At 47.9% G+C, this 19932-nt stretch overlaps 1 protein-coding gene across 6 annotated transcripts in view; it reads left to right on the top strand.

Annotated features, from left to right (window-relative positions):
• The window catches only part of NECTIN1 (nectin cell adhesion molecule 1), a 186809-nt gene that overhangs the window by 126069 nt on the left and 40808 nt on the right, over positions 1-19932 (top strand). The window contains exon 7 of one of the 6 annotated variants that reach the window (XM_035140022.3): positions 3371-4480. The exons of 4 other annotated variants lie outside the window; for them this stretch is intronic. In XM_035140022.3, the coding sequence (XP_034995913.1) occupies positions 3371-3915 (545 nt within the window). In that variant the 3' untranslated portion in view covers positions 3916-4480. Of the gene's footprint in view, positions 1-3370; positions 4481-19932 lie in introns of those variants that run through there. One more of the 6 variants, XM_088658193.1, reaches the window with a different exon arrangement.

Genomic DNA, 19932 nt, shown 5'->3' with positions numbered 1-19932 from the left:
GCGAGGTTGCCAGATTTCTAACCAGCTGCTGCTCCTCTGCCCCTAAGTGGAACCCTACCTGAGTCCACCACCACCCAGCAATTTAGCAGGCAAGGCTTTCTCTGCAATAGGAAAGGAATAGGAAACTTTCCTGTGTGTCAAGCCTTCTGTTTTAAGCCCAGTAAAAAGAAAACAAAAACTTGGAGGTGAAGGATAAATTTTGAGGGGTGGGGAGCAGGGAAGCTTTGAGAGAAGCAGAGAGACTGGATGCAAATGCCGGAAACTCATCCCCCCCCCCCGGCTGCCCCCAACCACAATTCACCTTGTAGGTGGCATTGGGGAAGGAGAGCTCTGTGGAAGTGTCATGGCAACGGGGTGTCACAGGGGCGGGCACACAAGTGCCGGGGGATTGTGTGAAAACAAACGGCATCTTGCTATTTTGCTACTGAATTGTCAATAATGGGAAGCGTGGCATGGCGGGGGTGAGGGATGAGCTTGGAGTCTGAGCCCAGAGTTGCAGTCTCCTTTGGAATTGAGAGACAGGCAGGGAAAGAGAGTGAAGATCTCCCCTCTCCCTGCTGTTTTGCTCACCGCACAGGCCGCAAGTGAGGAACCTAGGGAGCTGCCATATACCATTCATGCCATTGGTGAATCTAGCTCAGTACTGTCTACTCTGACTGGCAGAAGCTCTGCAGGATTTCAGGTCTGGATCTTTGCCCCAGCCCTACCTGGAGACTCAAGGGATCGAACCTGGAACCTCCTGCATGCAAGGCAGACTGCTGTACCACTAAGCTATGGTCCTTGTCCACGTTATGCAAGTCTGCCCTGGTGGGAGATGGGCTCCTTTGCTTGGTCCCTGGCAGCACCCTCCTTACAACTGCAATGGAAAGCTTGCTCGGTCCTTTGGAGTGCTATGTTTGGGGGGGTGCACCCCCTCCCACAAACGTTCCCTGCCTAGGGCTCTTGGGAGTGCAGGACTGAATTTGCTACGCCCAACTCGCATGGTACGATAGAGAGGAGAGAGGACTTCTGAGCAGATTGCAGAGTGCCCTTTCCCCACCACCGAGCAATCACAGCCCCATGTGGTGGAATCTGGAGGGCAAGGTTTCTAGAATGGAACATGTAGTGAAAACCACCTTGATGTTTTTTTTTTGGAGGGGGGGAGATGAGAAAATGTACTGGTGGGGTTGACAGATGCAGGTGAGCCTGGGGTTTCTGGTAACGGGGCGGGGAGGCTTTTTAGCTGTAGGGTTCTGGCATGCATCTTAAATTTGGATGCACCAAACAAGATACAATGCTCCCCCCCTCTGTCCTTCTTTCTTTCCTTCTTTCTCTCCCTTGCCATCCAGCATTTGCTTGGGCTGATTTGCAGCAACGATAATGCCTTTGACTCAAAGCCAGGCATCTAACCCCAACCTCCCCACCCCACCCTGTTCTGAGTTCTTGCATGACCTTGGCCGGTCTACCTTCTCCCACTCCCTGCTCATTTTTTTTCCCATTTCATGGAGGAAGAAAAATATCCTTCCTCTATTGTGAAGAGAGAGAAGATGGGATGGGAATTGGCGCTTCGGTGTGAAATGGATGAAGGGGTGTACCGTGGAGGTTTGTAAGTTTGCGAGCAGTGGAAGAGGGTTGCTGGTAGGAAACCACTCCCTTCCCTCGGGGAGAACTCAGGGTCAACATAGTGAAACTGGCAGAGCATAAATTTGTGAGAAGCTCCTGCTTCTCATGAGGTGTCATTAACTTAGGGAGTTTGCTTCCCCCCCGGATGCAGAGGTGACCACTGTCTTGGCACCAATGGTTTTGGCTAGTCAACTCCATGGAGGGATGTAGGACTCAGCAACTATTATCTATGACCTGGGGGCAGGGATGAAGCCTCCATATACATACGCAATCTACCTCTGAGTGCCGGATTTTACAAAATCAATAAATAAGAAGGTGCAAGTGAAACATGGATAACTCATACAGATTGCAGGGGCTTTCTCTCTGGGTGCAGATATGGGGTTAACTTGGTGCAGATTATCATTATTTAAATAAATGCAACACATCCCTGCTAAATACAGTAGGTGCCCTGATGGAATTTCCTTTCAGTGCTGGTTTAATGGATTGCATCACATTAATATTTTTCTAAGCCTCTCACACATTTTTAGGATGGTGGATGGCATGAGCTAGGCAAGGACGTAATACCACATCCTACCACTTGGGTGTCTGATTCACACAATCTCTCTCCCCCAATTTTCAAAGAGGAATAATGGCATGAAGCCACATCTAATGAAATGTTACCTTTCTGTGAAAGAATGGGGGGTATCTTTTGGGGGGAAGAGTGTGGTGGGAGAGGGTGCTTCTCTTTTAACCTTTTCAGGTGTGCCTGCTGTTTATCCCTGGAAAGCTCACGCACAGGGGGTCTTATTCCAGGCAAGCTCTAGAGACCAGAGCTGATTCCTAAGTGGGGTGCCCATTGAGCTGAAGCAAATAGTCACCGATAGGAGTACCACCCACCCACCCACCCAAAACCAAACTGGACAACATGTCAGAATTTGCCATTTTGCAAATAGCTGCTCTTCTTTGAATGATTTTTTTTAAATAAAAAAATAACAAAAATACCAATAACCTTACAATTTTATTCTCTTTGTAAACTGCTTTGAGGTTTTCTTCAACCCAGCGGTATATACTGTAAATTTTAAATGCATAAATTGCCTGCAAAATTGCAAACTCGAAACAATGATAATTCAAAGTTGCATTGCAAATCGGACGCTGCGTTTTTAAGGCTCGGCGGCTTCTATCCACTTGCCTCGATTTCCCATGAGATCTTAACATCTCCAAGCGGGAAACTTTATCAAACACATATCAAACGGCAACAGAAACCCCAATGATCTCCCACTGTCGAATATTCTGCGAATATTCGGCAGATGTGCTTTGAGTGCCCTGGATAGGGGGTAAAAAATGTGGGGTGGGATTCTGAGGGGAAATTTGAGGAGCACAGTGTCTTCAGCTCTGATCCCCAACACCTAAAGATCTTTCCCTGGGGTGGGGTGAGGTGGGGTGGGTGCATGCAGTTGGCATTTCAGAGCTCCTGGCTCTGACAGGAAAATGGAGTCGGGATGTTCCGATGCGCTGGGCTGATGCATGATGCTAACTTGCTTGCGCTGACAGAAGCGGACTTTGAGGCTTAATCCGACGCACAGAGGCTGAGCCGAAGGCCTCCGTAGGTAGCCACCCCCCTTCCCCGACTTTTCCCTCCCTTTTCCCTTCTCCTCATCTCCCCACCCCCCCACCCTCCCCGATATATATATTATTTTGAATTTGGTTTCTTTAAATTCTTAAAGCATGGTGTGGCCGTTCCTCACAGACTGACGCTTGTTCCCCCTTCCATCTGTCTTTTCCTACCCAGAATTCCCCTACACCCCGTCTCCACCGGGCACATCCGTGGCGCAGTCGACCATCCCCACCGCTGTGATTGGGGGCGTGGTGGGCGGAGTCTCTCTGGTCGTGGTGCTGGCCGTGGTGGTTTTTGTCATGCTCCGCCACCGGCGCCACACCTTCAAGGGCGACTACAGCACCAAGAAGCACGTCTACGGAAACGGCTACAGCAAGGCCGGCATCCCCCAGCACCACCCGCCCATGGCGCAGAACCTCCAGTACCCCGACGACTCGGACGACGAGAAGAAGGCCGGCCCGCTGGGGGGGCACAGCTACGAGGACGAGGAGGAGGACGGCGCCGGAGGAGACCACAAGCTGGGCGGGGGGCCCCCCGGCAAGTATGAAGACGACTCCAAGCGGCCTTACTTCACGGTGGACGAGGGCGAGGCCCGCTCGGAGGCCTACGACGAGAGGACACTCGGTTTCCAGTACGACCCCGAGCAGCTGGACATAGCCGATAACATGGTCTCTCAGAACGACGGGTCTTTTATTTCCAAAAAGGAGTGGTATGTTTAGCTCGCTCCGGCCACCCCCCTTCTCTTGCCTCCTCGCACTCGCCACGCGCTGCCTCCGAGCCCCAGGGCCACCAGCTGTCACGCACAGCCCCTGCGTGCCCTCTTCACGCACGAGCCCATGCGCACGCACACATAACACGCAAAAACGCATCGACCTGGGCAGGGCGCATAATGTGACAGAGACTCTCTGTTTTTTTTTGTTTTGTTTTTTCCTTTAATGAACTGCTGCTGGTTCAGAGGCAACCAGGACAAGGCGAGGCAGGAGGGGGCTGGTCAATCGTTTTATCCATTTTTGCTTTTGTTGTGGGGGGGAGGGGGTTGGGAGAGGGGGGGCATTTCTCCTTCCCTGCACCCCCCCCCAACTCCCTTAAGTCCTCCAGCAGATCTTTGTTCCCTAAAGTGTTGTTTCTGTGGCTTTGGTGTTAATATCCCTTTCCTTTTAATGACTACTGCCCACCCTTGTATAGTATACTGAACCCCCCCCCAAAAAAACCCTTCTGTTTGTAGTCTTAAAGTGTCTCTTTGTCAATATTTGGGTTTCCCCTCCCGATGCCCCCCTCCCCCCCCAACAAACAAAAAAAAACACTGGAATTTGTATGTTGTCTTAATGTTTTACGGGGGACGGGGGCCTAAATCACACACCAATGAATTTTGGACTGGGAGGGGGGGGCACAAAGACAGAAAGCACAAAAAGCTCAGATGGTCTGGGATCTCTGCCCTCAACTGGGCTTGTATATCCACATCTGTATATTCAATTGAGCTCCTGTTGCCGTTTCCCACAATGCACTTGTGGTGGGGAGGCGAAATCCACCAGCCTTGTGTGTGTATGTGTGTGTGTGTGTTTTAGGAAACATAACGAATGACTTGATCATCAAAAGAACAACCATGAAAGTACAACAGGAAACTGCATGATATCCAGGAGGGCGAGTGTAGCAATTTTCCTCCTGTGTTCTCGCTTTGCTTTTTAACGATTATTGTTATTTTCAGTTGGAGGGGTGGAGCGTCCGAGGGCCGTAGCTCAATGGCAGAGCACTGCTTTGCATGCAGAAGGTCCTGAGCAACCCCTCCCAAATAGGGCTTGGAAAGACCCCTGCCTGAAATCCCGGAGAGCTGCTGCCAGTCAGTGCGGACAATACTGAGCTAGATGGACAAACAGTGGTCTGGCTCAGTATAAGGCAAGCTTCCTATCTCCCAAAGGCCCCCCCCCCCCGATGGGCATGCCTCATGAGGCTTTTGGTACATGTTCAGAAAACTGTGTGTTATCAAAGTTTCCTTCCCCCCCCCTGCCCTGCACATAGATAAACAAGGAAGGGGTACCACAGACATCCTTACAGAGTCAAATTGGGCCCAACATAGAGGTTGCCAATGGGCCATTCAAATCCCGTGGCCCTCTCTGCTAACTCCTGCCAACCTCCTGCTCTGGGTTGGCTGTGCAGAGTGATTCCCTTCCCACGCGCTCAGTATTACTTGAAGGCTGCAAGTGACAGGCCACAGCTCGGTGCTCAAGGGTGTTCCTTGCATGCAGGAGGTCCCAAGTTCGATCCCCAATGGCATCTCCAGGTAGGGCTGGAAGAGAGCCCTGCCTGAAATCCCAGAGACCCTCTGCCAGTCAGTGGAGACAGTACAGAGGTAGATGGACTCCACAGGGGAATGCGGGTGGCGCTGTGGTCTAAACCACTGAGCCTTTTGGACTAGCCGATCAGAAGGTCGGCGGTTTGAATCCACACGATGGAGTGAGCTCCCGTTGCTCTGTCCCAGCTCCTGCCAACCTAGCAGTTTGAAAGCATGCCAGTGCAAGTAGATAAAAAGGTACCGCTGCGGCGGGAAAGTAAGCGGCGTTTCCGTGTGCTCTGGTTTCCATCACGGTGTTCCGTTGCGCCAGAAGCTGTTTAGTCATGTTTGCCACATGACCCAGAAAGCTGTCTGTGGACAAACACCGGCTCCCTCGGCCTGAAAGCAAGATGAGTGCCACAACCCCATAGTCGCCTTTGACTGGACTTAACCGTCCAGGGGTCCTTTACCTTTTTTACCTTAGAGGGACTCCATATAAGGCACCTTCCTGATGCCTGGCTTAGTCCAAGGGCAATGTCCCACATTCCCAAGTATTGCTCTATGAAGGAGGATGAAATCTCCAAGGGCTGGATCAGGCAAGATGTTGCCTCCTCCGCAGGATCAGTCCTCGCTTGACCATGCATGCACACCCATCATTGCTTGCAGGGAATGGAAGTGGGTGTGCTGATAGCGTTTCTTTAAATATTGGGGACTTGGCATGCAGGAGCCATTGCCACGAACCACCTCGCTGAGGAAGAGGAGGTAACATTTTTCAGCTGCAGCCACAGGGGTGGCAGCGGCTGCTCGCTGTGTGCATAACTTTCATTCCCATGGTTCATTGACCGCCGGAGGCTTCTCTCAGACTGAGCACAGGGGACTTCTGCCATGTGACATCTTTCAGGGGCGAAAGATCCCCTCCTTCTGTTGCATGTATTGAGGGAAGGCAGAAGCAGGACGTGTAGACCGCAGGGGAAATGGATTCCAAAATTTTCTGCATCTGGGAGGCCGAAATTCCACAACCTGAATAAATGACACATTTGTTTGCATTGATATGACTAGATGTGCATCATTTTCTCATATGTTGAGAGCTGAGTTTTCAAATAATCTGGATGATGGGAAGGGGCATCATATGCTTTTTTCAAGAAAGGGGTGAGGAACAGAGGGGAAAAAAACAGATGTTTTTACAGGCAGTAATGAGATCTGGAAACTTGAGCCCCTCTCAGATGTCTTGTATCCATGGATACTGGATATGCATAGATCAGAGGTAGGTCTTGTGCTTATGCACCCCAACCTGTGCACATTCAGTATCCACAGTTTTTTCCTTTTAGTGAAATCTGATACATCCAAGATCCCAAATATCCCTCCAGATGGCTTCAAGACCATGGCCATGTGGAATGCACAGAGAGATCTGTACATAAGCTGTTGGCTCCTTGTAAGAGAAAACGAGAAAGGTTTCGAACAAACAAAAAGCAAGCCCTGATCTAAATATTGCATCTGTGTCTTCAATAGCCACAGGGCACAGAGCAGTTTGTCAAAGGCTGTAGCAAAAACAGAGGCAGCATCTGCTGCATTCCTCTTGGAGGGATCTACTCTGCAGGCTTCAGCAGTCATCTGCTCTCCCCAGAGAGCCCTGGGAACCGTAGAGCATGTCCAACACAGTCAAAACTACAGTGCCCAGGATTCTTTGGGAGGAAGTTATGCTGGCTAAGCTGCACTATATGTTTAAAGCAATACCATACCACTTTAAACAGCCATGGCCTACCCCAAACATAGAATCCTGGGAAGTGTAGTTTGTTAAGAGTCCTGGGACTTGTCAGGCAGCCCCTATTCTCCTCGCAGTACTACAATTCCCAGAGTTCTCCTGGAAGAGGGATCAGTTGTTAAACCCCTCTGAGAAGTGCAACTCTGTGGAGGGAATAGAGGTCTCTTAACAATGCTCTGCACCCTTACATTATATGCCACAGTTGTGGTGTGATAATGCTTCATATGGATAATGCAGGTGGGACATTTTGATCCTGGACACATCTGATCTGCAGACATATGATGGCCAATATCACAGATAGACCTATCTCTCCATTGGCCCATGTAATGAATCAATTAGGAGTCCAACGCCCAGGACAGATTTCCTGTATGTACATCTATGCACTTGTCCTTCTTAATCTGCCATGGAATGGGGAGGCAAAGCAACCACCAGCCTTCGTACTGTGCCTGCTGAAGCGAGCAGGACTCCAGATAATGCGACAGATACTACTTCCATATAGACGTATGACAGCACCCAACTGGAGCTTCCAGGCCACGCTTCCAAGGCGAAAGAGGCGGGTGTTAATTTGGCATGCAGGAGAATGCGCGGGTGCCGCGTCGCTGTTTGCGCAGCATCGATAATCTGTGTAGGAAATTCAGCATGTATTAAGCGGCCCTGAATTGGATGCAAGACCCCCGCGGGACCCTAATTAGCAAGGCTAAATGATTCACAGTTAATCCATAGCGTGAAATAAGATGCCTGTAAAGGAAAAAAAAAATAGAACAAAAAATTATGGAGCAAGGCTTTTGTCAGTGCCAGGCCTCTGGTAGCACTAGGAGCATCCGTTGCTGCAGCTGTAGGTATCTGGAGATCCATGTTGCCATCATCCCTGGCCAGTGGCTATGCTTTCTGGAGATGGCGGGGTCACCCAGTGACCTTTGGGGACCCATAGTTGGGAAGAACTGCAGTATAGACCCATAGCTGGATAGAAGCACCAGGTGGGTGCTTCGAGATACGGGATTTCTGCTTTTCTCCACCAACACCCCACCAAGAACCAGGAACCACCAATAGTCCTAGGAAAGTTTGTGTCTCTTGAAATGCAAGCAGCTATTGAGCATGGGCTCTGTTTTCCTCGCTTTCCTTGAATTTTGTTTTAGGCAAAGGTTTATTAGCACCTCAGAAAGGTGGAAAGTCCATCTGAGAAGTATTCAGAAATCCTCTGAAACGGCTTTAGGCTACTTTTATCCTTTCTGAGCATGTGTTGCCTGAACAGGACACAGACTGCAAACCTACTCACATTTATTTTCTTTCCCGCCAAAATTTGGTGGCAATGTAAATTAAAAAATTAAAATAAGCGGGAGGATGGGGTGGTTAGAAAGCCAACCTGGTTAATTTATAAGGGGATGCTCTGTTAACTCTTGATTCACCTCCATTACACCAAGTCACGAAGAGCGCAGCTCATAGAGGCCTTGCCAGGAATCACCAAGATTAGAACCAGTATTATTTTTCTTGAAAAAGAGGTGCCAGAACTCACCACGAATGCCTCACTTGTTCTCTTATAGTGGTACTCATGTGCGAGTTGCCAGAACTAAGTTCCAGTTGGGGAAAAAATCTTACTAGGACCGTAGGCTGTTTTGGGTTCCACTGCTTTTCTGGTGAGCCACTTGAGGCAGAAAGAGGAAGGAAGGAAGGAAGGAAGGAAGGAAGGAAGGAAGGAAGGAAGGAAGGAAGGAAGGAAGGAAGGAAGGAAAGAGAAAAGGCTGAGTTAGGGCTTGAGCATAAAAGGGAAAAAGGAAATTAACTTTAACATGACAACCATCATGTTTTCTCTCCCAGAAGCCCCTTTAGAGTGAGGGCAAGAAGGATTGCCCACACTATGGCTTCTGGTCGATGCCCATGGTGATATAACATAGTTCTGAGTGAGGACAATGCTTCCTGTCTTCACTCCTGACCAACTTATGAGAGTAAAATAGTGTTGCATCCAATGGCAGCAATGAAAGGAGAAGGACTGGGGCAGTTTGGGGAAATGTAAAACAAATAACCAAACCATGAGTTCGGCTGTATAGTTTTCTTCTTCTAGTTGGTCTCTAAGGTGCTACTGGAAGGAATTTTTTTTATTTTGTTCTAGGTACCAGTATATCTTCACCCCCACACCTAGTGTATTGGCTGCGCATGGCTCAACATTTGGGCCACATTCAGTCCTTGTTAATAAGAATCTCCAATCACATTCTGAGCCCTCCAATTTCCCCATTTATTGCCCCCCACCTCTCTTCTCAGTCCACTTTGCTGCCAGTTTGGAGACCAGCTTGTACTGAATCTGCTGGCGTGATGGAGAGGTCCCGCAGGCCTGACAGAGAAGCCCCTTAAGCTCCAGACTGGGAGTTCCTCTCTCCTGTTGTTCTTCTTAGAGTGTTGCATCTTGTATCAGGCTCTCCAGCCACTGAGCCATACTGTAGGTGTTGAGGTGGCCATTTTGTATGCAATTGGGGTGCATAGCAACTTTGGCACAAGCCACATTACAGAAGGAAGAAACACTAGTTGCTGTCTGGTCCAGAGACTTGGAGGTGACACAGTAAAGCGGTTGCAGGGAATCCTCTGGCCCTCCAGATGTTGCTGAACTAAAACTCTCACTAGTGACTAGCCATTGACCATGTTTGCTGGGGCTGTTGGGAGTTGTAGTTCAGCAACATCGGGAAAGGACCAAAGTGGCAGAGACCGCTAGAGAACCAACATCCTGTTCCCAACACCAGGCAGCCACCTGCTGCCCGAAATTGCACAGCCATAGCACAAAAGCAGCAGCCCCTATCCTGTTGCCTGCAACATCTGGTTCTCAAGGGTAGACTGCCCCTGACCTGGAGGTTCCATTTAACTTTTATGACTAGTAGTCTATTGTTAGAACCACTCCCCACATTTTCTCGATCCCTTGCCTATTTTGATTAATGTGAGGTTGATCCCAAAGATGTGCAGTGGGGTGGGAGAGGAACAATGCTTCTGGGCACAAACTTCTCTCTGTCACCCCCCATTCCTGGACCCCATTCCAGCAAAAAAAAAGGTGGGGGGAAGAAATCTGTGTTATCGGCCAAATTAAATTCATTTGAAATAGAACATGGCAGGTGTTTTTCTGATGGGATTTATGTCCGGGATTACCCATCTCAATTTACCGTAGCGATTTGATTTCCCTTATTTAATTATGGGACCGATTTTCTTTCCTCGCCTCCCTTTGAATCATTTTTAATCAGCCCATTTAAGAGTGAGAGAGAGAAAGGGAAGGTTTCCTGTAGTAGTGGGGGGGGGGAGGCACAAACATTGGGGTGGGGTTGATTGCAAAGCAAGATGCACACTGGGGAAGAAGAAGCCATTTAGGTTTTTTAAGGGGGTGGTGATGCCAGAAAGCCGTTCGTTGCTTGAGTAGAATCGCCGGGAGATTTGGCCAAAGGGGTTTTTCAAATCCTTAAAAGGAAGGCAAATGATTGATTGAGGCAAAATATTGTGAGTGGGCAGTTGAGATATGGTTAGGCTCCCTGAGAATTCTGTCAGGGAAATAGCTGGGAATCTACAGCCACATTCACGTCATAGATTTGAAGCACTGCAAAACAGCCAGGGCTGCCCCCACCCAGATTCTGGGAGCTGTAGTTTGTTAAGGGTGCTGAGCACTGTAGGGAGACCCCTATTCCCCTTCCAGAGTTAGTCCCAGAGTGGTTTAACAATCAATCCCTCTTCGTGGGGAACTCGGGGAAATGCAGCAGGTTGTCAGGATCCCCTAACAGCTCCCAGCACGCATAATAAACTACAGCTCCCAGAAGCCAGGACTGTTTAAGGTGGAATCCTAGAGCTTTAAAAGCCTGGTTTGACGCTGGTCTAAATACAAGTCGATGACTGCAACTATAGTGGCCAGCTTGGCCCCGCAACCATGGGAGCCCAGGGCCGTGGGTGCCATGCAGCGTGCATGGCCCTGGCACCGAAATTTGTGGGTGCCAGGTTCCCTCATGGGGAATTTTGTGGGTGCTTGGGGTGGCCAGCCTTTTGGGTGGTGGTGTGAGCCACTCTACCCAAATACAAAACCTTTCCAGCTCAGGTGATCCCTGAGATCAGTGTCTTTACCTGAAGCGAACATATCACTGGTTGACCTTACAAAGACAAAGGGCTAGGATCCTAGTATTTATTCACTCGGGCTAGCCAATCCTGATGCCTCATACCACTTTCCAGTCACAGGGAACCATGCTGCTCAGCCTGATCCCAATGTAGTTCCATAAACCAGGCCCCGGTTCAAACCTTGGTCGTCCGTGTCACTACTGGAACCCAAGGGCGTTCCTGACGATTAACCAAAAGTACAAGGGTGTGAATTTTTTGTGTTAACGTGGTGCTAAATGGGGAGGGTGGGGGTATTCTGTTTTGCTAGAACATTCCGTGGGTCCTTCTTCTCTTGAAAGCGAATGTATATGTAATGGCTCTCTAGGGTAAGATACTCAAACCGGTGTAAATAGATAACCATGGGGATTAATTGCACACCAGATGAAAACTTGGATGATTATTTTATTTTCCATTAAAAAAGAAAAAAAATCTCCAAAGTGTTTTCATCCACTCGTGACTGTATCCACACCCTTTCCCTCCCCTCTTCTCCCATCCCACCTGCTGCTGTAATGATCATTGTGACATAAGATAAATAAATAAAAACAGCATTCGTAAAAAAAAAATCTACTTTTTTGGTAATCTGTGTTGTAAGTGCTTTTGTAAAAAGAAAGAGAGAGAGAAAGAAAAGAATATTATGAATAATGTAATGGACTGAAATTGCTTTTATGATTATTATTATTTTTGTTTCTTTACTTTTTATTTCTTTTTATTTTGTTTCCCCATCCTTTGTAATAATAACTTTTGTCATCGTTCTTTTGTTGTTGTTGTTGTTTGGGCTGAACTGGGGGATTTTTCATTTTGGGGGAAGCAATAATGGCTTCGCCCTCTTTTACTTGTATAAAATTTTTAAAAAAGAGAGAACTAGTGGTTCAACTGTGGAAAGAAATGTACTTTTTTATAAATAAAGAATTTTAAAACAAAGAAGCTGGAGTGCCTGGTTCTGTTTCTCCTTTGGAAGCCTGCAGTGGGTCTGGTTCTCTGCCTCCTGGACTGTAGGCAAAACTATATGCATCTTGGGAGAGTGGGATGGATGGAGGGGAAGCTGGCAGTAACATCAGCTACTCTCAGGCTCCCTGTGGCTTCTGATAACCTGCTGTCAGTCTGCTTGTAGTAGCTGGATTACGGTGCATAGAAGCCATTTTGGAAGGAAGCTGCTTGGCAAGCAGACTCTTCCTGCCCTTCTCCTTGTCCTCTGATTCTCCCTTTTGCTTCAGGAGAGAATTGCAAGGGATTCCTCCTAAGCCTCTCCTTCCTCTTACAGCATTTCCCCATAGCTAAGTGGCAGAGTGTCACCTTTCCCTGCAGAGGGTCCCAGGTTCAGTCTCTGGGATCTCTGGGTAGGGCCGGGAGAGATCCCTGCCTGAAAACCTGGAGAGCCACTGCCCATCAGTGTAGACAATAGAACTGGATAGACCAGAGGCGTGATTTGGTAGAAAGCAGCTTCCTTTACCTTAAGGGCTGTAGCTCAGGGTTAGAGCATCTGCTTTGCAGGCAGAAACTCCTATTCTCAGTCTCCAGTAAGGGCTGGGATTGTCCCACTTCAGATAACCCTGAAGAGCTGGTCAGTGTAAATGATACTGAGCTAGGACCACCAGTAGTGTGACTCAGGAGTAAGGCAGCTTCCTAGGTTCCCAAGCCCTTTCCCCACATGCCCCCCCCAAGACATCCCCATCACCTTGAAAGAAGCCTCCCTCCTATCAACCCCCTTCTGTATGTGCATGGGACTAGTATAGACACTGAGTGCCTCTGAGCCTCTTGACCCTTTCCTCCCTTCTCCACTTGGGCATGGCCTGCTCCTATGTGCAAATATGCACACTAAAAGAGATAGCATTTAAATGCCCTGCTAGATCAGGCCAAAGGGATGTCCAATCCAGGATCCTGTTGTCGCAGTAGCCAACCAGATTGCCTATGAGAAGCTCACAAGTAGAGTCTAAACGCAACAGTGCTCTCCTCCGCGTGTGATTCCAAGCAAATGGTATTCAGAGTTGTGCCGTCTCTGAAAGTGGAAGCAAAGTATACCTATCATGACTAGAAGCTGTTCATGCTACCTGGGTTTGCCTAAGCCCAAGTGGGGAAATAAGTCTGGTTTCACAGCTCAGCCAATCCACCAGTTGTCATAGCTGCCAAGTCTCCCGTATTCCCCGGGAAATCCCCATTTTTCCAGCTGTTCCTAGCTGAAAAAAACGGATTTTTTTTGTTTTCCCCCAGTTTATTCTGGCGCAACGGCCATTTTGGAACTGGGCGGAGCATGCTCAGAAGTGACTTTTGATGCTGCTCTGCCCAGTTCCAAAATGGCTGCAGTGCGACTTCTGGCGCGGCGACCATTTTGGAACTGGGAAAAGCAGCATCAAAAGTCACTTCTGAGCATGCTCCGCCCAGTTCCAAAATGGCGGCAGCGCTACTTCCGGTCTGCTACTTCTGCCTGGTCCCTTATTTCTGCGACAGCAACTTGGCAGGTATGCCAGTTGTCAGTTTCCGTGCATGGATGTGGCCATACTGTTGTTGAGGCTATAGGCAGCCCACATTTGGGGGCTGCCCAATTGTCCTGTGACATCTGAGTGGCTAAGCTTTTTAAAATGCCACCTGACATGCCCTTGCAGTTCACGGGCCACAGTCTCCATCCCCTCTCTGCTTGTCCCTGGTCTGGGGTGCACAAACTGCCCTTCAGAACTCTTGGTAACTTATTAAAGTTGGGGGGGGGAGCAGGATTGCCTTCACTGAATTTCATCAGATGTTTCCCTTACCTAAATAGGACTATCCAAATTTCATGATTAGGTAAAGCTCAGTGGCATCTTAGGAGTTTAAAGAAATTCCACCACTCGAGGAATGTCATCCTTCGTACAATTTCCCACCTTCATTTGAAATGGCAGAGTTACTTCACTTTTAAGGCAGGGAAATCTGAGCACCATCTTGAAATTTCATTTTCAGTAACCTGGGGTAGAGAACCTGTGGACTCCCAACTCCCATTAGCCACCATGGCCAATGGTCAGGGCTGATGGGAGTTGTAGTCCAAGAATATCTGGAAAACTGCTAGCTCATTCCCCCTTGTGGTTCATCAGATCCCCATGTGCCTGGCTTCTGAGCTCTCTGCCCAAGGAGCCCCTAGGAAATGTGGTTCTGTGAGATCTGGGGGAAGCATCATTTTCCTTTCTACTGGAGCTGGCTCAGAAGGGGCCAAAGAACGAGAAATGACCCCACTATGATCTTCAACCAGAATGTGGCTGTCACTTTGGATCACAGGGATGTGTCACTAGGTCCCTGGCCGGCAGGAGAAGCCATGGTGTGTCCTTCTGAGTGCCAGCTGGGGACCTGTCATTTCAGGTTGCCTTCGGGGGAAAGGGAAATAGATAGACAGTGGCAGCAATGGGGGTGGGGACTGTTTGGATAGATGGATTTGGCCTCAGCGCTCCTTGCAGGATCTGCTCTAGAAGGAGGAGGTTATGGTACGGCACTTCCTTTGGTTTGGTCTGGCAGCCATCTTGCTCTTCCATTGCCCTTCCTTATCAGAGCAGCATTTGGCCTATGCCCAAGGAGCTCCGGCTTCCAATACCATCTGTCAGGCTCAGAGCTCCAGCAGAGACTACCTTGCCGCTTAGCGGATCACTGCTGTGTATGTGTCCAAGATGCCCTTGGGTTTGGGTTTGTTTGGTTCCCCCCTCGCAGCAAATTTCAGGACAAATTTGAAGACATGTCAGCAGAATTTCACCAGAAGCCAAAGAAAAGTGCTACTAAAACGAGTGGAATTTTAACAGTGGCACTGCACATCCGTTGCTGTCTATGGGAATGAACCCACAGAGAACATTGATGTGCATGTTTAGCTGAGGTGCATTGCGGACATCACCTTTTTGCCTTTCCTTGACACTTGGGGGCCCTGTTGAGAGCTGAGCACTGGTAGATAATGATGGTTATGTTCTACCTCCACTGTTTGAAGGAGAATGCTTCTGGTCTAGCAGGCTGTTTTTATGTCCTTGTGAAACGCATTGCTCAAATTGCCTAAGAGTTGCTGCCAGCTTTCAGGCTGTACCTTGGTTAGATCAGCAAAGGAATCTGTAGGGAACCCAAAGAGTTTTGATAACACACTCTTTCTGTTCTTTTTTATAACAATATTTTATTCTTTTTTTCCATATGCAAATAATTTGTTACTCAACAATTATATTCCAATTCAACAATTCCAATTTAACTTCCCGCTCACCCGGCATCCATGTTTATAATCCAAAATACATACAATTGCGGTTTAAGGTTCTGTCTTATCTAATTCCATCCTGACATGTTTCTTAATATATTCTCTTGTTTTCTTACACTTCAATGGTCTTCACATATGGGGAAACAGCTTTTTAAATAGACTATAAAGGGTTTACAGGATTCTCAATGGTCAGAAATGGAAGGAGGAGATAACACCTCAAGGGGGGAATGAATGATAAGACACCCTTTCTTGATGCCCTCAGAAAGAAAGCATTACCACATATCAGGGATCACGACTTCCAGATGTTGTTGGACTTCAATTACTACCAGCCCAAATCAGCAGAGCCATTGGTCACAAATGATGGGAGTTGTAGTCATTATGTTGACTAATCCTGTCACGGATTACTAGTCCAGCTGTCCTATGGACACCACAATCCTCAACTGTCCTGGAGACTCTGTTGGGAGGTGAGGGCTGGTGAAGAACCTCTCTTTGCATTGGCCAAAGTTGGTATGAGATGAGTGGAGAAGCTGTGGCCCTCCAGATGTGGTCAAACTCCAGCTGTCCTCAGCCCAAACCAGCATGGACAAAGGTGAGGGAAGCAATAGTCCAACAGCACCATTTCCCTGCCCCGGAACTAGTGTTTCTCGTGGCTTTTTCTCGAGAGGAATTTTGAGGTTCTTGTTCTGGAGAAGCACCAGAAGAATTTTGAGGAAAGTGAGTCTTGATAAGGCGAATGAAAGATCTCGAGGCTTGGGAGGGTGAGGGAGGAGGCCCCACAAATCCCTGGTATGTATAAATCTAGATTCCCAACAGCTGGTTCAACACAGCTAGCCAAGCGCAGTAAAGAGAACAAAGGCACACAGATTGGGCACTGAACTGGAAACGGGAGGGAGGGAGGGAGAGCCTGGCTCCAATGTGGCAAATGGCGCTGTAGCAACAACCCAGAGGGAATTTCTGCCTTTCTTTTCCCAGGCCTGTCCCTCTCACAGCTGAGCAATGAGGGGATAAAACCATAACATGGGGCTCTCTCTTGCTCTGTTGGAGATGCAGGAAGCCTGGAGCGGGTGCCCTCCCAGTTTGGGTTTCCTTGGAACAAACGAGGAACAGGTGTGATTCCAAAATTCCCACAGAGAGAGCAGGGCGGGGAGGGGGGAGAGTTTCTCAAATTGCCCTCTTAGAAACAGCTCGTTGCCAGAGCTCCTCGCAGCACAGTTCAGCTTTAGGCATAGATATAAGGTTTTTATGCAACCACATTTCACTCTGAGTAATCCCACTGCAGTGAATGAATCATAAGTCATGCCCGTTGATCTCAATGGGCCTGCTCATTGGATGCAACCCTATAAGGGTGCAGCCAACTAAACTAAAATCTATTCAGAGTAGGCCCATTGCAATGAAATTGATTTGTGAATTGAAATGAACAGAACCAAAAGTTGTATAATGAAGGTGCCAGACTCACCCTTGTGGGTAGGGAAATCCAGGATTTAAGGGCTACCTTAGGGATAGTCATCGCCCAGGTAACCACCACCCCAAACTTCTGAGGGAGGTGGAACAACTAAGAGGGACCCCTCTGCTGATCATAACACCCAGGAGATTCTCAATAGAAGGAGATGGTCTCCCATATATGTGGGGCCTGTCAGAGCTTTTTACAATCAAGTGGTGGTATACAAATGCTATTCAGTCAGTCAGTCAATCAATCAATCAATCAGACAGGGGGTATCAGGGTTGACTTAGCTTGAGAGCAGCAGACCAAGGCATGCAAGTCAGACTTCGTGGCACACACAGCTCTGTTCTCCATTTCCTCGCCATCTCTGCCCAATCCCCTTCATCAGCCATCTGAGGCATCTACTCCACTCTATCCACTGTTAGGGCCGGCCCTGCATTCTCAAGCAGGCTAGAGCAGGGGGCACCAACGTAGTGCCCTAGGGGCAACTGTGTTTGCCAGTACCTCCTATGGCACCCATGAAAGGTCTGAACAAAATCCCTCTCAGAAATCCACAGCACAATGAGACACCATTTGCTCTTCCTGCTTAGTTCCTGTCCGCACCAGCTCAGCCTCTCGTACACTGTACACGTTCCCTGAAACATGCCCATATTCCATTGCAAGGACTGGACACCCACCCTCCTTCCCTTTCTGGAAAGGAGCAAAAAGAAGCTTCTCTTTGAATCAGAGAGTGGTGGTCCTGATGTAGCTGCCTTTTCGCCTCCACTGGAGGTGTGGAATCTAATGGAGGCCCGCCTGCCCCATATTTTGCCCCTTCTTCAGCTTTTTTTAGACGTGGTGGCCATTTTATGTTATGGCATATCACCCCCAGAGCAGCCATTTTGTGACTAGCACCTGCGACCCTTTTTCGAAATTCCAAATGGGCCCAGTGGCCCAACAAAATGGACGGCCCCTGGGCTAGAGGCTGCTTTAACAGCTGCTCAGCATTCATCCTGGCCTCGTGACTGCGTCTCTCTTCCCCTGAATAATACATTGAAACTGTTGGAAAATCTGGACATATCCTTCCCAGCAGATATTCAAGGCTATGTCTTTAAGCCAACATTATATTGAAAGGACTCCTTTTAAAGACCAGATCACCGTCTCCACAGATTTTCCTTACCCTAAAGTTAAAATACTATACAGTATAGCTGTTGTGTTAAGCATGGTACCCAACCTGGGAACCTTGTGCTTGAATTCATGTTTTATTTCCTTCCATGAAGCTTTCTTCTTTCAATTGCCACTGCCCTCAGGGGCAGCTTGGCCAGTAGCCAGACAGCAACTGGCAAGGAGAGATGATGTCTGAGCCGGGAACTCTGTCTGTTTGTGGCCTTTCTTTTATTTTTTAGCAAAGGCCCGCAGAATCACCTGGGGAAAAGTGGCAGTCCTACATTTTGGGCGCCCTGAAGCTTGAAATGTCATTGTGGTCTCCTCACAACCAGCCACGAGGTCTGGGTAACCACTGTTATCTTCTTCCGTGGGGTTGTTTACCACAACAATTACATGTGCACTACTAACTCTCAAACTTTGGGATTGTTGAAATATATTCAAAAAAATAAAATCAATCAATCAATCGAGTCGTGCAACTCAAATTGGGTTTACTGGACCCATTTTTTAAAAAAACAACAACAACAACAATGGGGACCAAAGATGCTTCTGGGGCCCCTCTGGGATTAGGGTCCCTGAAGTTTAAACTTCATTAGTTTCATAGTAGACCCGCCCCTGCTTGTGAATGTAATTTAGTTCCTTATAAGCCCTTTTTTCATTTTTACATTTAAAAATATGCAATAGGGTTCTGCCATCTTTCTTGTGTTTACCCTCACAATAATCAAGTCCTTAGTCTTTCTCAGGAAAACCTGGGGTGGATCTACACACAGGGGAAAAATTGCTATAAATAAGTCATAAATTAAATCGTTATAACAAAAGAAAAACCCCTATGTAAAATTGCATGGAAAAGTTTTGTGCTCTACAGTGCCATCTGGTGCTGCATGTTTATAACACATTTAAGGCACTGTTTTTTTTGACTAATGTAGCTGAGTCCCCGAACACAGAATCTAATTCAGGCCTGGTCTTCCCCTGCCACTAGATGAGGCTCTGGAGGCCTGAGGTGATATAATGAGCCTGCCTTTGCCAAGCCGACCTGCTCCAGATGTAGTTGGACTCCAGCTCCCATCATCCACAGCCAACAGGGCCAATCATCAGGAATGATGGAAGTTGTAGTCTAACAACATCTGGAGGCAACTAGGTTGGGGAAAGGCTGCCCTTTAGTACAGTGGTACCTCGGTTTACAACCACAATTGGTTCTGGAAGTCTGTACTTAACCTGAAGCGTACTTAACCTGAAGCGAACTTTCCCATTGAAAGTAATGGAAAGTGGATTAATCCATTCCAGATGGGTTCGCAGAGTACTCAACCTGAAGCGTACTTAACCCGAAGTATGAGTGTAATTGGTTCTGGAAGTCTGTACTTAACCTGAAGCGTACTTAACCTGAAGCGAACTTTCCCATTGAAAGTAATGAAAAGTGAATTAATCCGTTCCAGATGGGTCCGCGGTGGTTGTAAACCGAGGCGGTTGTAAACCGAGGTATGACTGTATTAGCCAGAGCTCACATGAAGCATATGCATGAACTAAATCCAATTAAAACACACTGCATTAAATTGGGGGTGTGATTTTGTTTTCTACTTTTTAATTACTGCAGATCATACCATTAACCCCTAAGTCATAGCATACACACACACGGTCTTGTTCATCATATAAGTAGTTTTAATTGGCTTCCAGTGTACAAGGGAGAGGTACTATTTTTAAAATCAAACTAGTTTTAAAATATTGCTTAGAATTAAGGCAGAATCAAACAACAACAACAAATTTTCTTAAAATACATATGCATAGACTTTGAACACCCACCCACCCACGGCTAACATTTTTATGTAGGACG

The sequence above is a fragment of the Zootoca vivipara genome, chromosome 14, assembly GCF_965207765.1.
Source record: "Zootoca vivipara chromosome 14, rZooViv2.hap1.1, whole genome shotgun sequence".
NCBI lineage: Eukaryota > Metazoa > Chordata > Lepidosauria > Squamata > Lacertidae > Zootoca > Zootoca vivipara.
Note: the sequence above shows the minus strand (reverse complement) of the source record. Positions and strands in the feature narration are given on the sequence as shown.